General features: G+C 43.1%; 1 protein-coding gene across 1 annotated transcript in view; it reads right to left on the bottom strand.

The window, feature by feature from the left end:
• The window catches only part of LOC309833722 (stonin-1), a 53,490-nt gene that overhangs the window by 7,756 nt on the left and 20,528 nt on the right, over positions 1-25,206 (bottom strand). The window contains exon 2 of the mRNA XM_082672162.1: positions 5,251-7,212. Within this exon, the coding sequence (XP_082528288.1) occupies positions 5,251-7,165 (1,915 nt within the window). The 5' untranslated portion in view covers positions 7,166-7,212. The remainder of the gene's footprint in view (positions 1-5,250; positions 7,213-25,206) is intronic.

Genomic DNA, 25,206 nt, shown 5'->3' with positions numbered 1-25,206 from the left:
AACTTTTGCAATGAAAATCACCCAAGCTGAAGACCTAGTACTCCAAAAATAGGTTTAGAAACAAAACCTTTCTACCCCCTTTTCTAAAAAACTGGTAAAAGGAGAACGTTTTTCCTTTCAAGTTTTCTGGCATATTTTTCCTGGCTTTTAAAACTCTAAATACTCTACAATGTTTAATAACTCACACTCCCTTTGGACTTTGATATCCATGAAGAGAAGTATCATGTCCGTCCTTAGCACAAGCCTGGCACATTAGGGGCTCAAAGGATATTTGTGGAATTTACAAGTGAATGAACAAAAGATAGAGGAAAATCATGTTCTTTATCTCAGTACTGACCACCAGGGGGCACTCTCGGGCTTCGGTAATTAGTCCCTCATCACTTTCTAAGGACCAGGAATGCAAATCACGAAATCTATTTAGGTCTAGTAGATACCGGGTCCCTCTTGAACCAAAATATTTCACACGTGAAACTGAATTGGTGAGAGCTGGAGGGAATGAATGGTAGAAGGATGACACAACTAGTGGAGGAGGAGAGAACAACCAATGTGCTGAAGAGAAAGCAAAGAAAAAAGTAAAGGCGAGTCATATTTAAAAATTGGTTAAAACTGGGAAAGTGGAGATAGATACATTTGTTAACTGACCCTCCACCATGCTCACTTCTCTTTCTAATTCTACGCTACCATATGTACCCTCTATGACTAATCGGTGTTTTCAAATGTCCTCATTCTCTTCTCCCTCTCCTTCCTCTCTTTTCCTCTCTCTCCCTCCCCCTCCTTTTCCACCACCTTCTCTTCCTCCTTCTCCCCCCCTCCTCCTCCTCTTTCCCACCCCCAGCAAAATCTGTGCACAAGAAACTGTCCTCTGTTGTCATTCACACCTTAGCCTGAATGAACTATCTGGGGCCAACCTTTGTTGTAAAACGAAAGGCTCACCCACTGTTAAAGGAATATTAAGCATCGATGTGCTGGTAGAAGAGACATTTAAGGAGCCAGCATCCCTTCCCACCTCCCCTGATATCACATGTAAGTTATTTCACCAATAGGAAAATTCAATTCCGATCTCAAAAATCCCCAGGAAAGGGGCATAAAATTTTTTTTTAATTAGTACATATACTTCATACATTTTTTTAGTTTCCTTTCTAAAAAAATTTTTTTTTCTAACAGGTTTTTCAGAAACTAGCTTGAAAGGGTAACGTTTTAAAGACCCTCTTTTAAAATCCTCTGTTCTCTAAATGCCCAAGTGATTTTAAAATCATACAGAAACATCGAGATACTCTAAGTCCTTGCTCCTCTACGTGAGGTCCACGGCCAGCTGCACTGGCATCACCGGAGCACGTGTGGGTGGCACAGTATTGGGGAGCCCCACCTGCTGATTCAGAGTCCACATTTTAACAAGGTGATTCATATGCACACAAAAGTTTGAGAAGCACTGCCTTGGGATAAAGATTTCCTCTCTGCCCCAACCTTACTCTTTCTATGCTTCTTCTCAAGAAGCAAAATGCCAGGCAGCCTCTTACTCTTCGCATTATCCTCCCCCAACCCCTATCGTGGAGAAGCCTCGGCGACAGGGCCACGTGATCCCAGAAGTGTCTGGGCCCCAGCCTGGCTCAGAGCTGCCCCCTGCCCCCTCCCCCAGACTCCACCAGACACAGCCTCACTGCCTTTTCCCGGGCCTCCTCTTGGTGCACAGACCTGATTTGAACAAAGCAGCTTTATCCCAAAGAATCTGGTCAGTGAATTCTCACCACGTAATTGTCTGGAATGCTCACATTCTGTGTGAGCCTGGTGCTATGACAGTCTTCCACAAATATTCCCAAAGGCCAAGACCAAGTCCAGCCAGCCTCTCTGGGAATGCACACTCTTCGAATTGTTCTCAGTGAGCTCAACTGCTGGTAAATATGGATGGGAGGGCAATAACAGGGCTCTAGAAGACACAGGGATACACAGCAGGGAGGAGTGATGCCTGGGAGGCCATGACAGGTCTCCCAGGAGAGGTACGAGGCCAGCTGCATGGGAGAGCCTCTTACAAGCACCAATAGCTGGGCCTCACCCTGGGAGTCTGACTGGTAGGGATGAGGCCTAAATATGGGTATTTTAAATATTAAAGCTCTAATGATTTTAAGGACTCTTAACATGCAGCCAGGGCTGGGAAACAGATTTTAAAAGGAGTGAGGAGAGGCTATCTCAGCTAATGGCACCATCGCCCACCCGGACCTCCTCCCAGCCCCTCCCTTTCCCCCAGGCCCACAGACCATTGTCACTGTCTCGAGGTCACCTCTTCTGAATTCGCTCACCCACCGCTCACCTCTGTCTCAGTGCTCCCACTGCCCTCCACCTTGGTCAACCTCTCTCCCCTCCTACCAGCCTCCCTGTACTATAATCTACTCCTGAATCTTGCCTCTGCAACGTACGCCTGACTTTCTAAAACAAGGTAGGATTCTGTCACAGTCATGCCTGAAAACATTCCTGAGGCCCTGCTGACAAACTCCACACCCCACAGCCTGGCTCACGGCCCTCCTGGCAGGCTGGTTTCTTCTCCAACTATCCCCTCGGCCCCATAACTCAGGTAAGGTCCCCAACCGACACGCCTGTGTTTCTGCTGTTTCTATCCTTGATGGATTCACTGATTCTCACAGGCCAAGCTGAAGCAGAGCCTTCCCTACTGCCCCCTGCCGTTGATGGCTCCTTCCTCTGGGACCCCTATTAGATAACGTCTGTACCTGTTCCAGAAGAGAAGAGAGCAGATTTCCACAGCTCATTTGGATAGCTGCTTCCGCGTCTGCCTCGCCTACTAGACTTATGTTTCCAGACAGCAGGGATCATGTTTGCATCTGTATCCCCCAAGCACCCAGCACGGAGCCTGTACCTAGAGGAAATTCAGTGGGTGTTTGTGGAATGGACGTGTGAGTGAGTGAGCCCTCTTACTAAATTCTTGTTGACTGAATCAATTAACTCTACCATTAATTCTGAGAAAATGCACTGTTCTGAACAGGAACATTTTCACAAGAAGCTTTGTATGTTGTTCTCCTTCCAAAATTAGAAAAGAATGATTGGTACAGGTTCTCAGTTAAAAAAAAAAGGCGTGGTTGCCCCGGAGGGTCTAGCTGGAGTGCCTGCTCCGAGGTAGAGCAGCTGGAGTGGGCTCATTGCGACCCTGTCCCCCTGGCCCTCTGACCCCAGCTGGACAAGCCAGCAGGCTGAGTCCTCTGTGCTCCTCTCTCAGAGGCATAAGCATTGCTGCAAATCCAGGCAAAAGGTGCACCTGACCTTTTGTTCTGGGCCCAGTGACCATCCCTAGGACCAAAGGAGAACAGAAGTCAGGTTATCACCCAGACCTCAGAGGACATCTGTGGACCAAGGAGGTCACAGTTCGCGTTCCAGCCTACCTCCCCCTTTCCCTTTGTGTTCAGCAAAATAAAAGGCAACGATATTCTGATTTTTATAACGTCTCTCACCTAAAAGTTAGCACAAATAACTTTGAAAACAGATCCCTTGTAACCACACACTCAAAACCTCAAAATCTGTTTCCCTGGGGGGAAGATAATCTGAGGATGGTTTGAACTTGCTCCTCCAGCAACGTTATCAAGAAGGCAGGAAGCATTACCGCTGTGGATGATATCCTGGAAGACATTCCCATCATGCTGGAGTTGACCAAGAGGTACCGTTAGAGGCCACGCCTGTGACCACGCTATCGTATCACTGCCTCTCCCCGCCCTGGGCCTGGGCTCTCCTGGCTGTTCCTTGGGACTAGAAGGTAACCACCAACTACTGTGAGTCAGGAGGACACGGTGGAGGGGAATTTGGCATGAATGAATGGAGAAAAGCAGGGAGTGTCAGGAAAGGCTACTGAATGGGGGCTTCCCTTCAGCACAGGGGCCTAGGGCTCCTCAGCTGCCAGCTGTGTCTCTCACCTGCTGGGCCCTGTCTGTAGCTCAAGATACAATCAGTTGACAGATGTTAAGCCAGAAAACTGCAGGGCACAGAAAAGGTGGCATGCTGCCCCTTAGGTCCACTGTAGTCTGGGGCTAGCTCTTCCGGCCCCAAAACAACACGAGACCTGCAGAGCAGTTTCCCTCAACCTGGGTCATACATTAGGTTCACCTGGGGAGCTCTCAAAACATATGGGTGCCTGGGGCCCTCCCCCAGAGGTTCTGATTCAATTGGCATAGAGTAGAGCTTAAACATCAAGGTTATTTAAAAGCTCTCAGGCTATTCTGACGGCCAGTTTTGAGAAACACTGCTGTAGGTCCACCCTGAATAAAAATGCTTCCTCCGCAGTCCATAGCGTGGAGGGCCCTAGGATGTAATTCAATTCCCCTGAAGGATTAGACCAGATGTGAGCTATTTGGAAACAGGGATCAATCTTACTTCTCTTTAGCCCCAGCACCCGATGTGGCACTTGGAATACAGTAAGTGCTCAATGAAGGTTTGCCTAAATGATGAATGCATCAACTCAGATGCCCCAAATCTGCCCCCAACTTAGCTCCATAGCCCAGTGTTCTGCCAGAAGTAACTGAACTAAAACAGGCAGCAGCCCTAACTTCAAATTTTGCTTTTTTGCTTTATTATGTTACACCCACTACTAACTTACTACTTTAAAATAAATGCAGTACTAGGGCTGTCTCTTCAAAGTTCTAAGCTTCTAGATTCATTGTTTGCCTTACAAAATAAAAAAAAGTAACCGAATTTTAATGCTTAATTAAAATTAAAACAACTTGTCAAGATGGTCAAATTGGTCAATTCAGCAAAAGAAATTAACTTGGGTAAAAATGAAAGGTAGTCTTATTTCAAGAAGCAGGGAATAAAACCTAAGGAGGAAGTGGTACTGGCTGAGAATACAAAAAAGTTCAGGTATGTTCAAGGATGACAGATCTTAAAAGGTCAGTTAGGGAATCTAAGCTATATGAACAATAATTTTAATATCTGAGGCTGACGGTTGATGTCAAGAAGTCCAACTAGAAATTTTCCCTCGGTACCACCATCCATAATAAAATCCTAGCCTCGGATGGTATTTCTTATGATACCTTAAAAAAATGTTAGGCTAAACTTATCTGGTAGAAATAGGCATAAGGGGACACAATAAACCAGCTGTTTGACTAGATGTTCCATCTCCCACCCAGCGATGTAAGCATGGCCTCAGCTGAATGACGTCACCCCAACTGCCTCAGCCTGGTTTCAACCCAAGGAGGAGGGGGGGAAAACATTTAAGTGATTTCACATGAAAATCAGCTTGGAGTGTTGAATATTTACTTGAATTTTTATCAGGAAGCCGGTCTATCTTCCATACGACGGCCCGGTAGGCACTCTCATATTTTGCTGACCCCACAGTGACCTGTATGACAGGTTCAGATTCAGGTTCATGTAAACTCCCCAGACACGCCCGGCGGTTCATTTTGGCTTTCAGGGACTTCTGCCTCTGGAGGTTCATGGTCCAGAGGGCCTTGATCCACTGCGATGGCACAGGAAAGTGTATCATTATGTTGTCACAGGACCTCAAGGATGGTCTCTGGACCAACGGGGCCATGTTGACAAAGGCCTGAAGCTCCACATACGCCCCCTGGACAACCACTACAGACTTCAGGGAAAAGGGAAGGTCTTCGCCGCTATACAAAGTCTTGAAACGCATCAGCTCAAACCGGCAGGCATCCAGAGGTACGAACTTAATGATTCTTGATTGCTCAAATTCTTGTGCGTTCACACACTTATGGAAATGATAGTCAAGAATATCAATCCCCTTCTTTTCTGGGTCTTTTTCAAAATAGCATTCATTTCGCTTCTGCAGCTCAAGGTCATTCAAGGTTAAAAAGCATTCTGTGTTCCCATTCACAAAGCAGAGGCACCAGATTTGAGTTATCACAGCACTTTCAACCAATTTTCCTTCTTCTTTAGTGATTTTACCCCAAAAGTTGTCCACAATTTCAAGGAAAACTTCTTGCTCCTCATAGTTCTTCTTTGGTTTTGAAACAGCTGGCAGCTTCATCAGCTCCTCCTCCACACTGGTCAGAAAGTCAAGGAAGTCATGGTACTCTGTGGATCCCAACTTCAGCATTTGTTCTATGTCTGGTTCGTGAACTACTTCTGTCTTAGAATGGTATTTCCTTTTTTCTGTGTAAGACACATGTTCGATCTTCACGGTATGGATTTTTCCTGTCATACTAAAGTTCTCAACTTTGGGTTCAGAAAGCCTGCAGTATGGATTGAGCTGTAACTCTTTAAATGGTTTTTCTAACCCCTTCTCATAATACATTTGCAAAATTCCTCCAGGTAAGACTTTTAGAAAAATTGGCCCCCACTGACGGGAAGACATCACGTTCTTCTTCTCAGGAATTCTCAACATGAAAGACCAGCCGGCTTTTGGCTGACTCCTGAAGAGCATGTGGGGCACAAAGGAAGAGGCAGCATCTTCAGCATACAGATACTGCGTAGACAAATTTCCAAATGAGTCTTGGTTCTCAGCTGATTGGAGATGTTCAAGTTTCTCACAGATGTAGTTGAGTGAACATTGATTTAAGCCTTTTTGATCAATAGGCATCTCTTTGTCTCTTGATGGGACCATCTTTCTGCTTCCTGGAGGGTCAAAGGTGAGCTGGGAAGCACTGCCTTCATCTTTCCAAAATGGACTTGAAAAGGCACAGTCCTCCTGAAAATACTGAAACTGGGGAGTATCACTTTGGAACCCTAGGCTTTCAGCCTGGTGAGGGCTCATTTCATCTGGAAGACCCACTTTGGGAGCTGGATGTATACATGAGTGGTCACTGAGTAAGGAAGCATGGGATAAACAGGTTGGTTTAGTAGGCAATATGGAAGAACCTGCTCCAGGTATAAGTGGACTGTTTGAAGATGATTCTGGAATAGGATAAAGCACATGAGTCCCTGCTTTGGGGATGCCAGGAAAACCTGGGAAGTCTTTGGTAGGTGTAGAAAGAGGAGAGTTACTTGGAGGTCCTGGACTGAAATAAAAGTCTATGATGGGAGAGGAGAGAGGGGTACTGCTGGTGGAGGAATATCCACTGGGAAATTCCTTAGTATCAGAAAGGTTCAGTTTAAGTCCATTTGGCCTACAAATGCCTTGATTCTCCAGAGGGAAATTCTTTGACTTTTGAGAAGACTGAAAAGCAGGGTCATCATCAAATGTGACCCAGTTGCCTGGGTTTGTGGAGCACATCTTTGGGATCAGATTGTGGTCTTGCCAATGAATCAGATATGTTGTCTCTGTTAAAGGAGAAAGAGAAAATAAGAACATAAAATGAGGGGGAAAAATTCAAGTTACTAGAGGTCATTTGTTCTGAGAAACACTTGGATTTAAAAGTATCCAGATTTATAAATTAACTGAGTTTAAAGAAATGCTTAAAAACTGTAACACTTTTAGGGCTTCCCTGGTGGCGCAGTGGTTGGGGGGCCGCCTGCCGATGCAGGGGGTGCGGGTTCGTGCCCCGGTCCGGGAGAATCCCGCGTGCCGCGGGGCAGCTGGGCCCGTGGGCCATGGCCGCTGGGCCTACACATCCAGAGCGGCGGGAGAGGCCGCAGCAGTGAGAGGCCCGCGTACTGCAAAAAAAAAAAAAAAAAAAAACACACACAACTGTAACACTTTTGATGGCTGAATGAATTAAAAAAACAAGATCTAACCATACGCTGTTTATAAGAGACCCATTTTAGATTTAAGGACACACATAGACTGAAAGTGAAAAGATGGAAAAAGATATTCTATACAAATAGAAACCAAAAGAGAGGAGGGGTAGCCATGCTAATACAGAACAAAATAGACTTTAAGTCAAAAACTGTTGTAAGAGACAAAAAAGGGCATTATATAATGAAAAAAGGGTCAACTTACCAGGAAGATATAACAATTATGAGAATCAGAGCACCCAAATATATGAAGCAAACATTAAAAAACTGAAAGGAGAAAAAGATACCAACACAATAGTAGTAGGAGATTTCAACACAGCAATTTCAATAATGGATAGGACATCCAGATAGAAGATCTATAAGGAAACAGAGGACTTGAACAACAGTATAGATCAAACGAACCTACCAGACATATACAAAATATTCCACACAACAGCATCAGAATACATTCTTCTCAAGCACATGCATAACATTCTTCAGGATAGATCACATGTTAGTTTACAAAAAAAGTCTCAAAAATTTAAGAAGACTGAAATCATATCAAGTATCTTTTCCAACCACAATAGAATGAAACTGAAAATCAACAGCAGAAAAAAACTGAAAAATTTACAAGCATGTGGAAATTAAGCACTACACTCTTCACTAACCAATGGGTCAAAGAAGAAATCGAAAAGGAAATTAGAAAATATCTTAAGACAGAAAGGGCAGATAGCAGAAGCAAGAAGAACTACAATACTGCAGCCTGTGGAACAAAAACCACATTCACAGAAAGACAGACAAAATGAAAAGGCAGAGGACTATGTACCAAATGAAGGAACAAGATAAAACCCGAGAAAAGCAATTAAATGAAGTGGAGATAGGCAACCTTCCAGAAAAAGAATTCAGAATAATGATAGTGAAGATGATCCAGGACCTCAGAAAAAGAATGGAGGCAAAGATCAAGAAGATGCAAGAAATGTTTAACAAAGACCTACAAGAATTAAAGAACAAACACCTAGAAGAATTAAAGAACAAACAAACAGAGATGAACAATACAATAACTGAAATAAAAAATACACTAGACGCAATCAGTAGCATAATAACTGAGGCAGAAGAACGGACAAGTGACCTGGAAGACAGAATGGTGGAATTCACAGACGTGGAACAGAATAAAGAAAAAACAATGAAAAGAAATGAAGATAGCCTAAGAGACTTCTGGGATAACAGTAAATGCACCAACATTCACATTATAGGGGTCCCAAAAGGAGAAGAGAGAGAGAAAGGGCCCAAGAAAATATTTGAAGGTATTATAGTCAAAAACTTCCCTAACATGAGAAAGGAAGTAGCCACCCAAGTCCAGGAAGCATGGACAATCCCAGGCAGGATAAACCCAAGGAGAAACATGCTGAGACACATAGTAATCAAAGTGACAAAAATTAAAGACAAAGAAAATTTATTAAAAGCAACAAGGGAAAAATGACAAATAACATAAAAGGGAACTCCCAAAAGGTTAACAGCTGATTTCTCAGCAGAAACTCTACAAGCCAGAATGGAGTGGCACGATATATTTAAAGTGATGAAAGGGAAGAACTTACAATAAGATTACTCTACCCAGAAAGGATCTCATTCAGACTTGATGGAGAAATCAAAAGTTTTACAGACAAGCAAAAGCTAAGAGAATTCAGCACCACTAAACCAGCTCTACAACAAATGCTAAAGGAACTTCTCTAAGTGGGAAACACAAGAGAAGAAAAGGACCTACAAAAACAAATCCAAAACAATTAAGACAATGGTAATTGGAACATACATATTGATAATTACTGTAAATGTGAATGCATTAAATGCTCCAAACAAAAGACACAGTCTTGCTGAAGGGATACAAAAACAAGACCCATATATATGCTGTCTACAAGAGGCTCACTTCAAACCTAGAGACACATACAGACTGAAAGTGAGGGGATGTAAAAAGATTTTCCATGCAAATGAAAATCGAAAGATGGAATAGCAATATTCATGTCAGATGAAATAGACTTTAAAATAAAGAATGTTACAAGAGACAAGGAAGGACACTATATAATGATCAAGGGATCAATCCAAGAAGAAGATATAACAATTATAAATATATGTGTACCAAACATAGGAGCACCTCAATACATGAGGCAAATGCTAACAGCTATAAAAGAGTAAATCTTTTATAATAATAGTGGGGGACTTTAACACCTCACTTACACCAATGGACAGATCATCCAGACATAAAATTAATAAGGAAACACAATAGACCAGATAGATTTAATTGATATTTAATTGATTTAAAAGATACAATAGACCAGATAGATTTAATTGATATTTACAGGACATTCCATCCGAAAACAGTAGATTACACTTTCTTCTCAAGTGCACAAAGAACATTCTCCAGGATAGATCACATCTTGGGTCACAAATCAAGCCTCGGTAAATTTAAGAAAATTGAAATCATATCAAGCATCTTTTCTGACCACAATGCTATGAGATTAGAAATCAATTACAGGGAAAAAAACGTAAAAAAACACAAACACATGGAGGCTAAACAATACGTTACTAAATAACCAAGAGATCACTGAAGAAATCAAAGAGGAAATCAAAAAATACCTAGAGACAAGACAATGAAAACATGATGATCCAAAACCTATGAGATGCAGCAAAAGCAATTCTAAGAGGGAAGTTTATAGCAATAAATCCTACCTCAAGACACTAGAAAAATCTCAAGTAAACAATCTAACCTTACACCTAAAGGAACTAGAGAAAGAAGAACAAACAAAACCCAAAATTAGCAGAAGGAAAGAAATCATCAAGATCAGAGCAGAAATAAATGAAATAGAAACAAAGAAAACAGTAGCAAAGATCAATAAAACTAAAAGGAGGTTCTTTGAGTAGATAAACAAAGTTGATAAACCTTTAGCCAGCCTCATCAAGAAAAAGAGGGAGAGGACTCAAATCAAAAAATTAGAAATGAAAAAGGAGAAGTTAAAACAGACACCGCAGAAATACAAAGCATCCTTAGAGACTACTACAAGCAACTCTATGCCAATCAAACGGACAACCTGGAAGAAATGGACAAATTCTTAGAAAGGTATAACCTTCCAAGACTGAGCCAGGAAGAAATAGAATATATGAACAGACCAATCACAAGAACTGAAATTGAGACTGTGATTAAAAATCTTCCAACAAACAAAAGCCCAGAACCAAATGGCTTCACAGGCAAATTCTACCAAACATTTAGAGAAGAGCTAACACCTATCCTTCTCAAAGTCTTCCAAAATATAGCAGATGGGAGAACACTCCCAAAGTCATTCTACGAGGCCACCATCACCCTGACACCAAAACCAGACACAGATGTCACAAAAAAAGAAAACTACAGGCCAATATCACTGATGAACATAGATGCAAAAATCCTCAACAAAATACTAGCAAACAGAATCCAACAGCACATTAAAAGGATCATACACCATGATCAAGTGGGGTTTATGCCAGGAATGCAAGGATTCTTCAATATACGCAAATCAATCAATGTGATAAACCATATTAACAAACTGAAGGAGAAAAACCATATGATCATCTCAATAGATGCAGAAAAAGCTTTCGAGGAAGTTCAACACCCATTTATGATAAAAACCCTCCAGAATGTAGGCATAGAGGGAACTTACCTCAACATAATAAAGCCCATATATGACAAACCCACAGCAAACCTCATTCTCAATGGTGAAAAACTGAAACCATTTCCTCAAAGATCAGGAACAAGACAAGGTTGCCCACTCTCACCACTATTATTCAACATAGTTTTCCAAGTTTTAGCCACAAAAATCAGAGAAGAAAAATAAATAAAAAGAATCCAAATCGGAAAAGAAGAAGTAAAGCTGTCTCTGTTTGCAGATGATATGATACTATACATCAAGAAACCTAAAGATGCTACCAGAAAACTACTAGAGCTAATCAATGAATTTGGTAAAGTAGCAGGATACAAAATTAATGCACAGAAATCTCTTGCATTCCTATACACTAGTGATGAAAAATCTGAAAGAGAAAGTAAGGAAACACTCCCATTTACCACTGCAACAAAAAGAATAAAATACCTAGGAATAAACCTACCTAGAGAGACAAAAGACCTGTATGCAGAAAACTATAAGACACTGTTGAAAGAAATTAAAGATGATACCAACAGATGGAGAGATACCAACAATCCATGTTCTTGGATTGGAAGAATCAATATTGTGAAAATGACTACACTACCCAAAGCAGTCTACAGATTCAATGCAATCCCTATCAAATTACCAATGGCATTTTTTACAGAACTAGAACAAAAAACTTCCCAATTTGTATGGAAACACAAAAGACCCTGAATAGCCAATGCAATCTTGAAGGAAAAGAACGGAGCTGCAAGAATCAGACTGCCTTACGTCACACTATACTACAAAGCTACAGTAATCAAGACAATATGGTACTGGCACAAGAACAGAAATAGAGATCAATGGAACAGGATAGAAAGCCCAGAGATCAATCCACACACCTATGGTCAACTAATCTATGACAAAGGAGGCAAGGATGTACAATGGAGAAAAGACAGTCTCTTCAATAAGTGGTGCTGGGAAAACTGGACAGTTACATGTAAAAGAATGAAATTAGAACACTCCCGAACACCATACACAAAAATAAACTCAAAATGGATTAGAGACCTAAATGTAAGACCAGACACTATAAAACTCTTAGAGGGAAACATAGGAAGAACACTCTTTGACATAAATCACAGCAAGATCTTTTTTTGACCCACCTCCTAGAGTAATGGAAATAAAAACAAGAATAAACAAATGGGACCTAATGAAACTTCAAAGCTTTTGCACATCAAAGGAAACTATAAACAAGACAAAAAGACAACCCTCAGAATGGGAGAAAATATTTGCAAATGAGTCAATGGACAAAGGATTACTCTACAAAATATATAAACAGCTCATGCAAGTCAATATTACAAAAACAATGCAATCAAAAAATGGGCAGAAGACCTAAATAGACATTTCTCCACTGAAGACATACAGACAGGGCTTCCCTGGTGGCGCAGTGGTTGAGTCGGCCTGCCGCTGCAGGGGACACGGGTTCGTGCCCCAGTCTGGGAAGATCCCACATGCTGTGGAGCGGCTGGGCCCGTAAGCCATGGCCGCTGAGGCTGAGAGGCCACAGCAGTGAAAGGCCCGTGTACCGCAAAAAAAAAAAAAAGACATACAGACAGCCAAGAAGCACATGAAAAGCTGCTCAACATCACTAATCATTAGAGAAATGAAAATCAAAACTACAGTGAGGTATCATCTCACACCGGTTAGAATGGGCATCATCAGAAAATCTACAAAAAACAAATGCTGGAGAGGGTGTGGAGAAAAGGGAACCCTCTTGCACTGCTGGTGGTTATGTAAATTGATACAGCCACTATGGAGAACAATATGGAGGTTCCTTAAAAAACTAAAAATAGCATTACCATATGACCCAGCAATCCCACTACTGGGCATATACCCAAAGAAAACCATAATTCAAAAAAGACACATGCACCCCAATGTTCATTGCAGCACTATTTACAATAGCCAGGTCATGGAAGCAACCTAAATGCCCATCAATAGACGAATGGATAAAGAAGATGTGGTACATATATACAATGGAATATTACTCAGACATAAAAAGGAACGAAATTGGGTCATTTGTAGAGACATGGATGGACCTAGAGACTGTCATACAGAGTGAAATAAGTCAGAAAGAGAAAAACAAATACCGTATATTAACGCATATATGTGGAATCTAGAAAAATGGTACAGATGAACTGGTTTGCACGGCAGAAATAGACAGATGTAGAGAACAAATGTAGGGACACAAAGGAGGGAAGGAGGAGTGGGATGAATTGGGAGATTGGAATTGATATATATACACTAATATGTATAAAATAGATAACTAATGAAAGCCTGCTGTATAGCACAGGGAACTCCACTTCGCTGTATAGCACAGGGAACTCCACTTCGCTCTACAGTAGAAACTAACACGACAGTGTAAAACAACTATACCCCAATTTATAGATTTTTTTTTAAATTGCAGTGCTTTTGAATCAATTCAAAAAGTTTTTATTTGAATGACTACTATGTAGTTAGACCTTGTTAGTGCTATAGAAAATACAGGAGAAGATAAAAACCCAATTCATAATGAACTTATAACCCATTGACAGGCCCAAAGGTTTACAGTTTAGAAGCATTTTCAAGTTCATGATCCCACTTATCAAAACAACTCTGGGAGGTATATATCATTATTCCCATTTCATGGCTGAGTTGACTTGGATTTAGAGTCATTACCTAAAGTCACCCAACTGGTAAGAGGCAGAACTAGGATTTTTTTTTTATAATAGGTTTATTGCTATACAATTCACATATATAGGGACTTCCCTAGTGGTCCAATGGGTAAGACTCCACGCTCCCAATGCAGGGGCCTCGGGTTCAATCCCTGGTCGGGGAACTAGATCCTGCATGCATGCCACAACTAAGAGTTCGCATGCCGCAACTAAAGATCCTGCATGCCATAATGAAGATCCCGAGTGCTGCAACTAAGACCCAGTGCAGCCTAAATAAATAAATAATTTGAAAAATTCACATATATAAAATGACAATTCACCAATGTTTCATTCAGTGATATTCAGAGCTGTGCAACCATCACTATCTAATTCCAGAACGTTCTTATCAATTTAAAAATAAACTTTGTACCTATGAGCAGTCACTTCTGGTTTTCCTCCTCCCCCAGGCCGTGACAATCTCCTTTCTTTTCCTATGAATTTGCCTCGTCTGGACATTTCATTTAAATAGAATCTACAACATATGGCCTTTTGTGCCTGGCTTCCTTCACTTCGCATGATGTTTTCAAAGTTCATCCATGTTGTGGCATTTATCAGAACTTCATTCCTCTTTGTGGCTGAGTCATATTTCATTGTGAGAGTATCTCACATTTGGTTTACCCACTCATGGGTTGAGGGACATTTGGTTTGCTTCTAATTTTTGGCCATTATGAATACTCCTGCTATAAGCATTTGTGTAGAAGTCTCAGTGTGATCATTTCTCTTGGGTATATACCTAAGCTAGGAAAGAACCAGATTTTGAACACAGGTCACTTCATCCTGATCTAGTACAATGTATATTATTGGAAGTATTCTAATGATATCAGAGGCAATGAGCTGTACAGGCCCCAGCACTGACCTAGGAGCTGGATACCCGAATGCTGGTCACTGTTCTACCACTTACAAGCTGTGTGCTAAGCCCCTCCGGACATTCACTGATTAGAGTAGAATAATCTCTAAGGTCATTTCCAACTCTAAAATAATTCTATTGTGGTTGACATCCAACTGAATTTTTTTTCCAAAGCAGAAATTGTGTTACCACTGGGATTTTTAACCAAACTTCCAAACTGACAGAAAGTAAAACTCCATGAGATCTACTGATATGAAAATTCAAACTCTGTTGGAATAAAGCCCATGAGAAAGGCAAGTTTTCTCCCTCTGACCCGCTTGCTCACCTCCCCTTGTGGATAATGAAGGCTCAACCAGTGCAGTCATTCAAGCTTGGAAAAGAGCCAACACAAAGAGAGAGAGGGCCTGGGGCTCCACTGGGGACCGGGCACGCTCAGTGTTGTCATTTGCTAAATCCACACATTCCTGAGGGCACAAAAACACACGGTGGAGCAGCAGCCCAGGCCAGCTGGCTCTCTCTGGAGGGCATTTCACTGTCACTGCCCTTGAGCTAGAGTTGCCATAAAGCACTTTCCCTTTGAAGCAGGAAGAGCAGTGTTTCCATGGGACACAGCCAGGAGGCTCAGAGGCAGGAAATCTGCAACAATATTTCTTGATCCATCCCATCCCACCATCTTCAGAAGGAATCCAGCCAAAATAATTCTTCATATAGGGTGAGAGATTGTGTAAATATTTGCTTTAGTTGGGTTTATAAGAAAGAAAGAACAAGAGAAGAAATAATTCAGCTTCAGACTGAACTCTGTTCTGATCTACACCAAACATTTCACTTCATCCATTTTCCATTGGGAGCTTCAAAATTTGGAAGTGATACTGGTTTCTTCAGAGTTTTTGCTTATTATGAGAAAAAAAGTGACTTCCATAAGCCAAATAAAGAAATCAATCCCACTACTTTTTAAGTGACCCTTGAACTTTTTAAAAGCACACCTTGCAAAAAAGTCTCCTACCTTGAAGGCAAAATCTATGCAAAGCGCACTCTGACCCGTGTTAGACTCTTCCACAGGGAGGCACTCAGCAAATATAACGTAAGTTTAATCCAACCAAACAGAATTGTGCCCAATAGGAACCCAAACCTTTGTCCTTGTTGAAAAGGCAGCACTTAGATGTTGCTCTGAGGTGAGCAGCTAAGACTGCAGCGCTCTGTGGTCAGGGACAGGTTTGCTTCCCACTGTGCTCCTCTTTCTCCTCTCTGTACCCCTCTTGTGCCCTTATCAATCCTTTACATACGTATTTCCATTTCTCTCTTACCTCTTTTGCCCCTTCCCTCTCTATATGACCTCATCTTTCTATTTTAGTCTCAAAGCACCCCGAACCCCAAGCAGTTCTCCCGAAGTCAACAACCAGAGTCAATTCCAACCAGCACTTTCCTTCCCTCCTGACCCATCCCCACCCCAAGCAGGGAAAGGGGGGAGCCACATCCTATCCAGAACATTGGTCTGTCCAAGGCCCACTGGGTCTCAGGGAGGGATGAGAAAGCTCAGAGGCAAGGGATCTAGAATGTGTCTTCTTTTAATCATCTGCAACTTCACGCCATCTACTTCAGGACATTGGAATCCAAAAGTATTCAAGCAATAACACCTATTTAACCTCAGTATTTTTTTTCTGCATTGCAAATGGAATAGGATTTAAATCTATGCCTCCCAGAGGGCCCTGAATTCTACCATTCCATAGCCCTTTCAAGGCAACATGTCATTCAGACTTTACAACAATCCAGAGGTGACGAGAGCATTGGAATGCCGTCTCCAAAGTCAGGATCCAGTTAGTGGAGAGCTGGGAACCCAGGACTCCTGGGACCACGTCCCCAGCTGCCTTCCTCTGAAGCAAAGATTCCCCTGGTTCGACTCCCTGGCTTTCTCCTCAGCTGTGGATTCCATCCTATCTTACATACCCTAATCCTTTCAGAGGTCTGTTTTCAGTCGATCTGGATTATCCTGAAACTCCTAGAAGACAATTCCAGACAAACTTCACAGACAGGGCAAGACACCAAGACTCCAAATAAGGCACAGAGAGAAAAGTAAAATGTATTATGGTGGAAATTTCTAGAAGTCAATCTCTGAGGTTTGAAGGTTTCTAGGGGAGCGTGTTTGCTTCCCCTTAAGACTATTAGACATTCTTTTCAGCTGCCTATTTTCAAAGCAGCATCAGGGTCCAGTAAACTTAAGAACAAATTAAAAGTCATTGCACATGCTTACACTGGGAATAACAAGGTTGTAGGTAGACAGTGGATTATCAACCTTTTACCTCAACACCTGTGACAGTGGCATTCAGAAGCATTTAACCACCTCTCAAAATATTTAGGGAAGCCCTAAAATAATTAATTACAACCACCATTCTAAGTGTTGGGTCAGCAAAGGAGGGCCCCAGGTCACGACAAACGTGAGAAAGGCTGTACTTACACACAATTCCTGAACCTGACCCCCTTCTTCCACTGAAGAAATCATACCAGGAGAAAGACAAATATTATATGATACCACATATCTAAAAAAGTAGTACAAATGAACTTATGTGCAAAACAGAAACAGACTCACAGACAAAGAAAACAAACTTATGGTTACCAAAGGGGAGGGGTGGGGGAAGCATAAATTGGGAGTATGGGATTAACAGATGGACACTAACACATAAGAATAGATAAACAACAAGGATTTACTGAATAGCACAGGGAACTATATTCAATAGTTTGTAATAAACCACAATGGAAAAGAGTCGACAAAATATATATAGATATATACGTATATATGTATAAACGAATTACTTTGCTATACACCTGAAACTACCACAATATTGTAAATCAACTATACTTCAATTAAAAAAATAAATCATACTGGAATTCTTATAAAAGTAGTATGGAGATTGTCATAAATTTATTCAAATTATTTTAAAAAGTAAAGCTTTCACCAATAGAAATACCTTAAATATTATTAATAATATTGCAAATTATTTACAATAAGCCTTATGAATAACGAGCACTGGTATGGAAAAATGACCTCACCAAAAAGGATTCTGGGATACAACTTTTCAAGTTATTGTAGGAAAAATTCATATATTCTTTGAAAGTCAGAAGGAGGGGTCATGTCTCATCCATTAGGGCATTTTCCACATTGCCTGCAAATGTCTGACATAAATATGCACCTCAATAAATTTTTGATTGAATAATTTTAAACGGTCTTTCCAGTTTTCCATAAAGTAAATCTCTATACTGCCCTCCCCAGTTCAAAGAATCACTGAATTTAGAGTTTATTGTTGTGTTAACCTAACACAACAACAAACATGTATCAAGTACCAGGTGCTCACGGTCTGCTGAGGACTGTATGTGCATAATCTCATTTAATCCTTACAACTCTATGAGGGGTTGATATAATAATATGATCTAATATAAAATTATATATTATCTTTTTTTTAGAAAAGGAAAATAAGGCTCAGAGAGGTTTATCTACTTGCCTAAAGTCACCCAGCCAGTAAGAGGCAGACCTGGACTATGACCTGGTCTGTCTGATCCCAAAGTCTATGATTGACAGCATCCACCACCCGAGAGGTACCGACAGATCCAAGGACTTGCCGGTGTCACCATGCCACCTTTCACTAAGGGGAAAGCTCCAGGGCAGGAACCACCACTTCCTGGAGCCAGGAACTCTCTAAACTGAAGGATGCTGTTCTCACCTGAGAAGAGCCTGTTTCTCCACAAAGCCCAGACCAAGTGTCTGCCTTGGGACATCAGGCTGTGGGTAAGACAAACTCTGAGACAGCTGTTCTCAAGAACAACAACTCAGGAGCAATTTGGGTCAATTCTGAGAGTAGCTTTCACATCTCAGCCTGCCCTACTTCCCATCTCTTTTCGACTGCATCAACTGGCCATCCCACCCTTAGTGATGAACAATTATTCAGACTTGCTGCCCAACACACACATTTAGGTCCACCCTCTCTTCTCGAGACCATCTTGGTGCACTGTCTAAGTCCCCAAACTCTGCGTAACTCCCTGCAACCGTCCCTCCTCCCCTACCATCCCCCTCCCGCCTCTATTCTCCAGGGTCTACTTCTGCTGTTCTTGGCAGTTTTCCTTTGCTTCTCTGGAGACACCATGCAAATAACGTGTAGATATGAAGTTCTACCTTTGCCCGTAGATCGTCAAACAAAATCAGATTAGAGGCATTTGGTTGTTAAATCAGCATTCCAGGTGGTCTGCAGCTGCAGACTCTGTCCCCACTTCAGCGAGTCATCTGTGGAGACCCCCCCCCCCAGGATGATCTCTAGGCTCTTGCTTCTCTGTCTCTGCCAGGTGCTGGGGGAGGACTGATGCTGAAGAGGTATCCGGCAGCGCTCAGGGAGGCGCCACCGATACCTAGCAGCAGCTTCTTGCTCTCAGCCCCGCCCAAACTGTCACTGTCGGGCTGACTCCTACTGAAGCTCCGTGAACACATCTGGACCCTGAGCAACGCCCTCGCCTCTACAGAGGGCTGAATTTAGTCCTTTATGCCTGTGACTTTATTGCTCTACAGCAACGCTGCATAATCTAGAGAAAGAATGTCTTCATGTCAGTTTCTGTGTGGTTTCATTGACTGCCCCCCAAAGAAGGAATTCTCTGACTCTCCCCAATGCCTGACTCCTCAACTGCAATAGTGGAACCAGGCTGGAGCTGCATTTGAGAAAAACAACCTCCCCCTCATTTTGTGTGGTTGGGAGTCTGTAATACCCTCTTTGCATTCGGGGATATATTGAGATATCCCAGAAACAAAGCCAAAGTCAGGGATAGCCCGGTGTGCAAAATGCATTCATGAAGAATTTTCTTAAAGGTTTGCTATGAAAGTGTTTAAAATATTCCTCTAGAATTTTTCCCTTTAAAGGGGAAACTGAAAGTTTGAAACAGACAACACAAAACCCTAAGTGGAGGGAAAACCCTTGCAGAGCACACTCTCAACCTAAGTCGTAGGAGAGGTGCCCACTGCATGTACTGCATGTACTATTAACACATACGTCTGCAGCCCATAACATTTCATCACAAACACATGTGGCATTTAGTTCAGCTCTGTGACAGGAAATACCATTTGTAAAATATTAAACCACAGCAAAACCTATCCATGCCTTCCAATATTATCCTTGCTGGTTCCCTTCCTACATGTGGCTGGTGGCTGTAAACTTAAAACCTCAAAACCTGGGACCCACAACCCAAGACTCAGCATCACTCCATACGAGCGGTTCTCAAGTGATTTGATTTCCCAGTGTACGTGTGGCAGAGTCTGGAGACATTTTGGGTCATTACAACTAGCGGTGGGCAGGTGCTACTGTCTAGTGAGCAGATGCTGCTGAACGGATCCTATATTGCACAGGATGGCCCCACAGCAAAGAATTATCCAGCCCAATGTATCAGTAGTGCCAAGGCTGAGAAATCCTGCCCTACATTGAGGTCAGTGAGCTGAGTGTGGTGAGCGGGTGTCCACCCCCCTGCATGTGTCTACTTTGTGGACTGTGAATAGGAAGCTTCAATTTGGCGATGTGCCTGAAGTTGCACAACCAGAAAATGGTCAGAATTGAACCCTGTGTCGGTCTGCAAATCTCCTGCTCTTTCCACTACATCACATGGTCTACCAGAGCACGAATCAGAATAAGAGAGAGGGATTCACAACAGCCAAGACGTGGAAGCAACCTAAGTGTCCATCAACAGATGAATGGATAAAGAAGATGTGGTATACATACACAGTGGAATACTACTCAGCCATAAAAACGAATGAAATAATGCCATTTGCAGCAACATGGATGGACCTAGAGATTATCATACTAAGTGAAGTAAGTCAGACAAATATCCAATGTTATCACTTATATGTGGAATCTAAAAAAATGATACAAATGAACTTATTTACAAAACAGAAACAGATGTACAGGCATAGAAAACAAACTTACGTTTACCAAAGGGGAGAGGGCAGAGGGAAAGGGATAAATTCGGAGTTTGGGATTAGCAGATACAAACTACTATTATAAAATAGATAAACAACAAGGTTGTACTGTATAGCACAGGGAACTGCATTCAATACCTTGTAATAAACTATAATGGAAAAGAAAAAATATAAACAGAAGTTATACATTTGTTTCATTTCAACAAATGAAACAATCCAAAAATGCATAAAGAAAAGTTAATCCTTTTCCATTTATTTTCATCCCACTATGGTAATTCTGTTAAAAGCACAGTATGCGTTTTTCCACACTGTTTCCATGTTCATATAAATACAAACAAATATATGTACACATATGGAAGTTTTGCTCTAGGATCATGCTATACATGATGCTTGCTTTTTTTTTTTTTTTTTTGCGGTACGTGGGCCTCTCACTGTTGTGGCCTCTCCCGTTGCGGAGCACAGGCTCCGGACGCGCAGACTCAGCAGCCATGGCTCACGGGCCCAGCCGCTCCACGGCATGTGGGATCTTCCCAGACCGGGGCAGATGCTTGCTTTTTAAAATATCTGCTTAATAATATATTATGGATATCCCTCCAGTTTGATAAATACAGATCTAACTCAAAAAAAAAAAAAAAGAATAGTAGAAAGGGCAATAAGGGAATATTTTATTTTATTTTTTTGGGGGGGATATTTTAAAAGAAGACTTGACAGGACTCGGACACCAAATGTGATCTAGAAAACATGGGAAAGGGGAAGTCTGGCACTTGGAAAAGTAGAGACATAGTACAGGCAGGAAGAGGAGCCGCGTCTACACACGTCGGTCAAGTCTGAAGTACATCCAAGTGGAAACACCCAGCAAGGAGCCTGAAACACGGGACGGTACCTGGAGAGAAAACAGGCGGCAGTACATGTAGAATTGGGGGTCTTTTTTGGGTAAGTGAGAGTTGAACGCAGGAGAGAAAGGGAGAGGCCACAGGGTGCCCAAAGCTGAGGACTGGGTGGCTTTACAGGAGGAAAAGAAAAGGAGAAAGGAAGACACGCCCAAGAGGCCAAGGTAAAAGCAGGAGGCGCAGGGACCCAAAAGGCAGAAAGCGGGTCTTCATGGGACCTTGAAGAGCTGCAAGGGGCAGGAAAATAGAGACGGACAGACGACCTTCAGGTTTGGTGATTAGGTCAACGGTGACAGGGGTGGGAGTGAGGCCAGTCTGGAAGCAAAGGGAGCACGGGTCCTGGGGGTCCATGGGCAGAGTCTGGGCTATATCTTGGCCACCTCCCCTGCCCCGCCGCTCCAGTTCCTGGGTTTCTGCAGCTCTGGGGCTGTGTTGTTTCCTGGGTGGACTGATTTCTGGCAGCCTTATAACTGCCCGCCTCTTCATACCTTACCTACCTCCTGGTCTCCGGAGCACAAAAGGGCCCCAGGGCCTCCCACGCTCTGAAAAATCCAGCCCACCCGGGGCCAGGGACAGCGTGCAGGCAAGGGCCTGCGCAAATAAGGCCGGCTTTCAGGACTGCCTGTTGGTATTTATGTCCCGTGGGTTGCTCAGGAGCGAGGGCATTATCTCCATAGGGGCCCCCAGGGCAGGGCTGGGTGGGGGGCCCTGTGGTTATTATTAGATGGCAGCTCCTGGATTTGGATTCTGAGTTCTCAAAGGAATCCATGAAAAAGATGTGGGATATAGTTAGCTGTAGCTGCAGGGGCGTTGGCACAGATCACACATCTTAAATATGCAAATCTCCTCCTTTTTCTCTTCCCCCCCCACCCCCCAGGCCCACGGGACCTCCTGAAGATAAGCGGAAAGTCCTGGTATTTTAAAGAACTAGAAAGAGAGTCTCTCTCTGGACTTCAATATTTAGTGGGGGGAAAACCAAAGTCAACCACTTTGCTATGAAAATTGGTCATTTTTCTTAATTACCATGTAATTGCTTTTAGTGTTTTGAGAGGAGGCAGTAGCTAAATGGCCCAGAAAGGCTAATTAACACTTTAAAATGTGATTCCTTCTGACACACTAATCATACTGCGTTCAGATCGGAATAGCTTGTACGAGAAGTTAAGGACCATCATATGCCAAAAGAGATGCAGGATCTCGACCCTTGGATGCTGGACTTTGCGGAACGTCTGCCAAACATTCTGGTACAAATTCTTGTCCCACACACCCTGCTCATTCATTCAGTGAATAAGTTACTATGTCTTCTGAGTGTTGGATCCTGGGTGGAGCACACTGCAGACCACAGATTAAGACCTGAGTCACTGGTCGTCTGGTGGGGAAAGAAGGGTTTAGACTGGGAATCCCAGTCCTGCCACTGACTACCTGTGTGACCTGGGGCAAGTTACTTTAATTCCCTGAGCCTCAGTTTCCCCAGGCTCGAAACAGGGATGATAATTGTTAACTTTTAGGATTTGTTTGGGGCTGAACTATATCCCCCCCCAAAGTCATTCCTAACCCCCAGTACCTCCCAATGTGACTGTATTTAGAGAAACGGTTTTTACAGAGGTAATTAAGTTAAAGTGAGGCCATTGGGGTAAGCCCTGAGGCAATCTGAATGGTGTCCTTACAGGAAGTGATCTGGACACACAGACATCAGGGATTCGAACACACAAAGAAAAAGCCATATGAGGACACAGAGAGAAGGCAGCTGTCCCCAAGCCAAGGAGAAAGGCCTCAGAGGAAACCCAACCTGCCGACACTTTGATCTCGGACTTCCAGCCTCCAGAACTGTAAGAAATACACTTCTGTTGTTGAAGCCACCCAGTGTGTAGTGTAGTGTCCTGTTATGGCAGCCAGAACAAACTAAGTACGTGCATCTATAAAACGGCAGGTGGCGGGGGAGATCATAAGTAGAGGCTGTTATTACTATGGATTCCTGCTCCTAATGTAACCTATGGGGCCTTCCTGCAACCGACCCCTCCTGCCATGTCCTCTGCCTGCCTCTTGTTTGTATAAAAGCTGTAGTCTCCCAGGCCTCCCCGGGGTCACAGAAGCCTGGTTCAAGAACTAATGATGGAAAGGATGTGAACAGGTAGTGACAAAACTAGCAGTTGGGCCAGAAGAACTGGTAACAATTGAAACAGTAAGTCAGTCATATGGCAGTCACAGAATCACAGTTCCTCCCTGAAGTACCTAGATAACTGTATCTAATGCACATTTCCTGAGTTGTTTTACAGTTGTTAAAACCCCCACCAAATGGAAGAAGTTAACTACTTAATGACCATGAGCACATGGTCCCCAGACCTACTAGAGCTTGAGGATTGATAGTGTTAACCCCTATGACACTGTTCTGTCACTTCACCAACAACCAAAGAGAGAACTGTGCAGGAGCTGATCACACACCCTGTGACTCCCTTCCCTCACTTCGCCTTTAAAAATGTTTCCCTGAGGGCTTCCCTGGTGGCGCAGTGGTTGAGAGTCCACCTGCCGATGCAGGGGACACGGGTTCATGCCCCGATCCGGGAAGATCCCACATGCCGCGGAGCGGCTGGGCCCGAGAGCCATGGCCGCTGAGCCTGCGCGTCCGGAGCCTGTGCTCCGCAGCAGGAGAGGCCAGAACAGTGAGAGGCCCGCATACCGCAAAAAAAAAAAAAAAAAAAAAAAGTTTCCCTGAAACCCGTCGGGGAGTTCAGGTCTTCTGAGCATGAGACGCCCCGTCCTCCTTGTATGGCCCTTGCAATAAACCTTTCTCCCCTCCAAACTCCAATGTTTTCTTTTGTTTGGCTTCACTGTGTGTTGGGCACATGAACTTGTGTTCAACAACACTAAGGTACTTACAACCTGGAAGGAAAGACCAGAGAAAGCCACAAATGACAGGCAGAATGTGCCCACTCTCCTGCACTAATGTGCACTGGGAGGTTTGGAGAGGAAAGTCCCGGCTCAAGGGCAAGAGGCTTCCTGGGGAGGCGGCATCAGCTTGGGCAGAGACCAGGGGCAGCAGATCAGGCAACAGTGATCATACCCTCTGCCCATGTGTCTGTGCATTTGCATCACATGCCAGCTGACACCAGCATAAGGGAATTTCTCCCAGCTGGCTGCATTCACTCCACTACGCAGACACAAAATCCAGTCACACACACCCTGAACATCGCTCTGGCAGGTCTTCTCTCCGGCTGCCCAAACTGGGCCACGAGCCACGGAGATGACCTCAGAGGTGATCAGGGCTGTTTGCGTTCTCCAAATCAAATGCATTTTGGTTTATCCGTGGCTAGTCCGAGGCTACTGCTGACCACCAAGCTCACCTGGCGATGTCCGCATCAGTGGGAATGCAGAGGCGGGAAGCACTGACGTACAGAGGGCACAGCACGTTTGTTTCGATTCTCACCACTGTCAGGAATGCCATGAATGTACGTGTGTACAAATACGCAAAACTTGAGCAATTCCGAGAATAGGGAAAGATCTTTAAAAATCCTTTAGTAAGGTCCTATTTACAAAC

Source organism: Grampus griseus (assembly GCF_964374135.1).
Source record: "Grampus griseus genome assembly, chromosome: 15".
Taxonomy (NCBI): Eukaryota; Metazoa; Chordata; class Mammalia; order Artiodactyla; family Delphinidae; genus Grampus; species Grampus griseus.
Note: the sequence above shows the minus strand (reverse complement) of the source record. Positions and strands in the feature narration are given on the sequence as shown.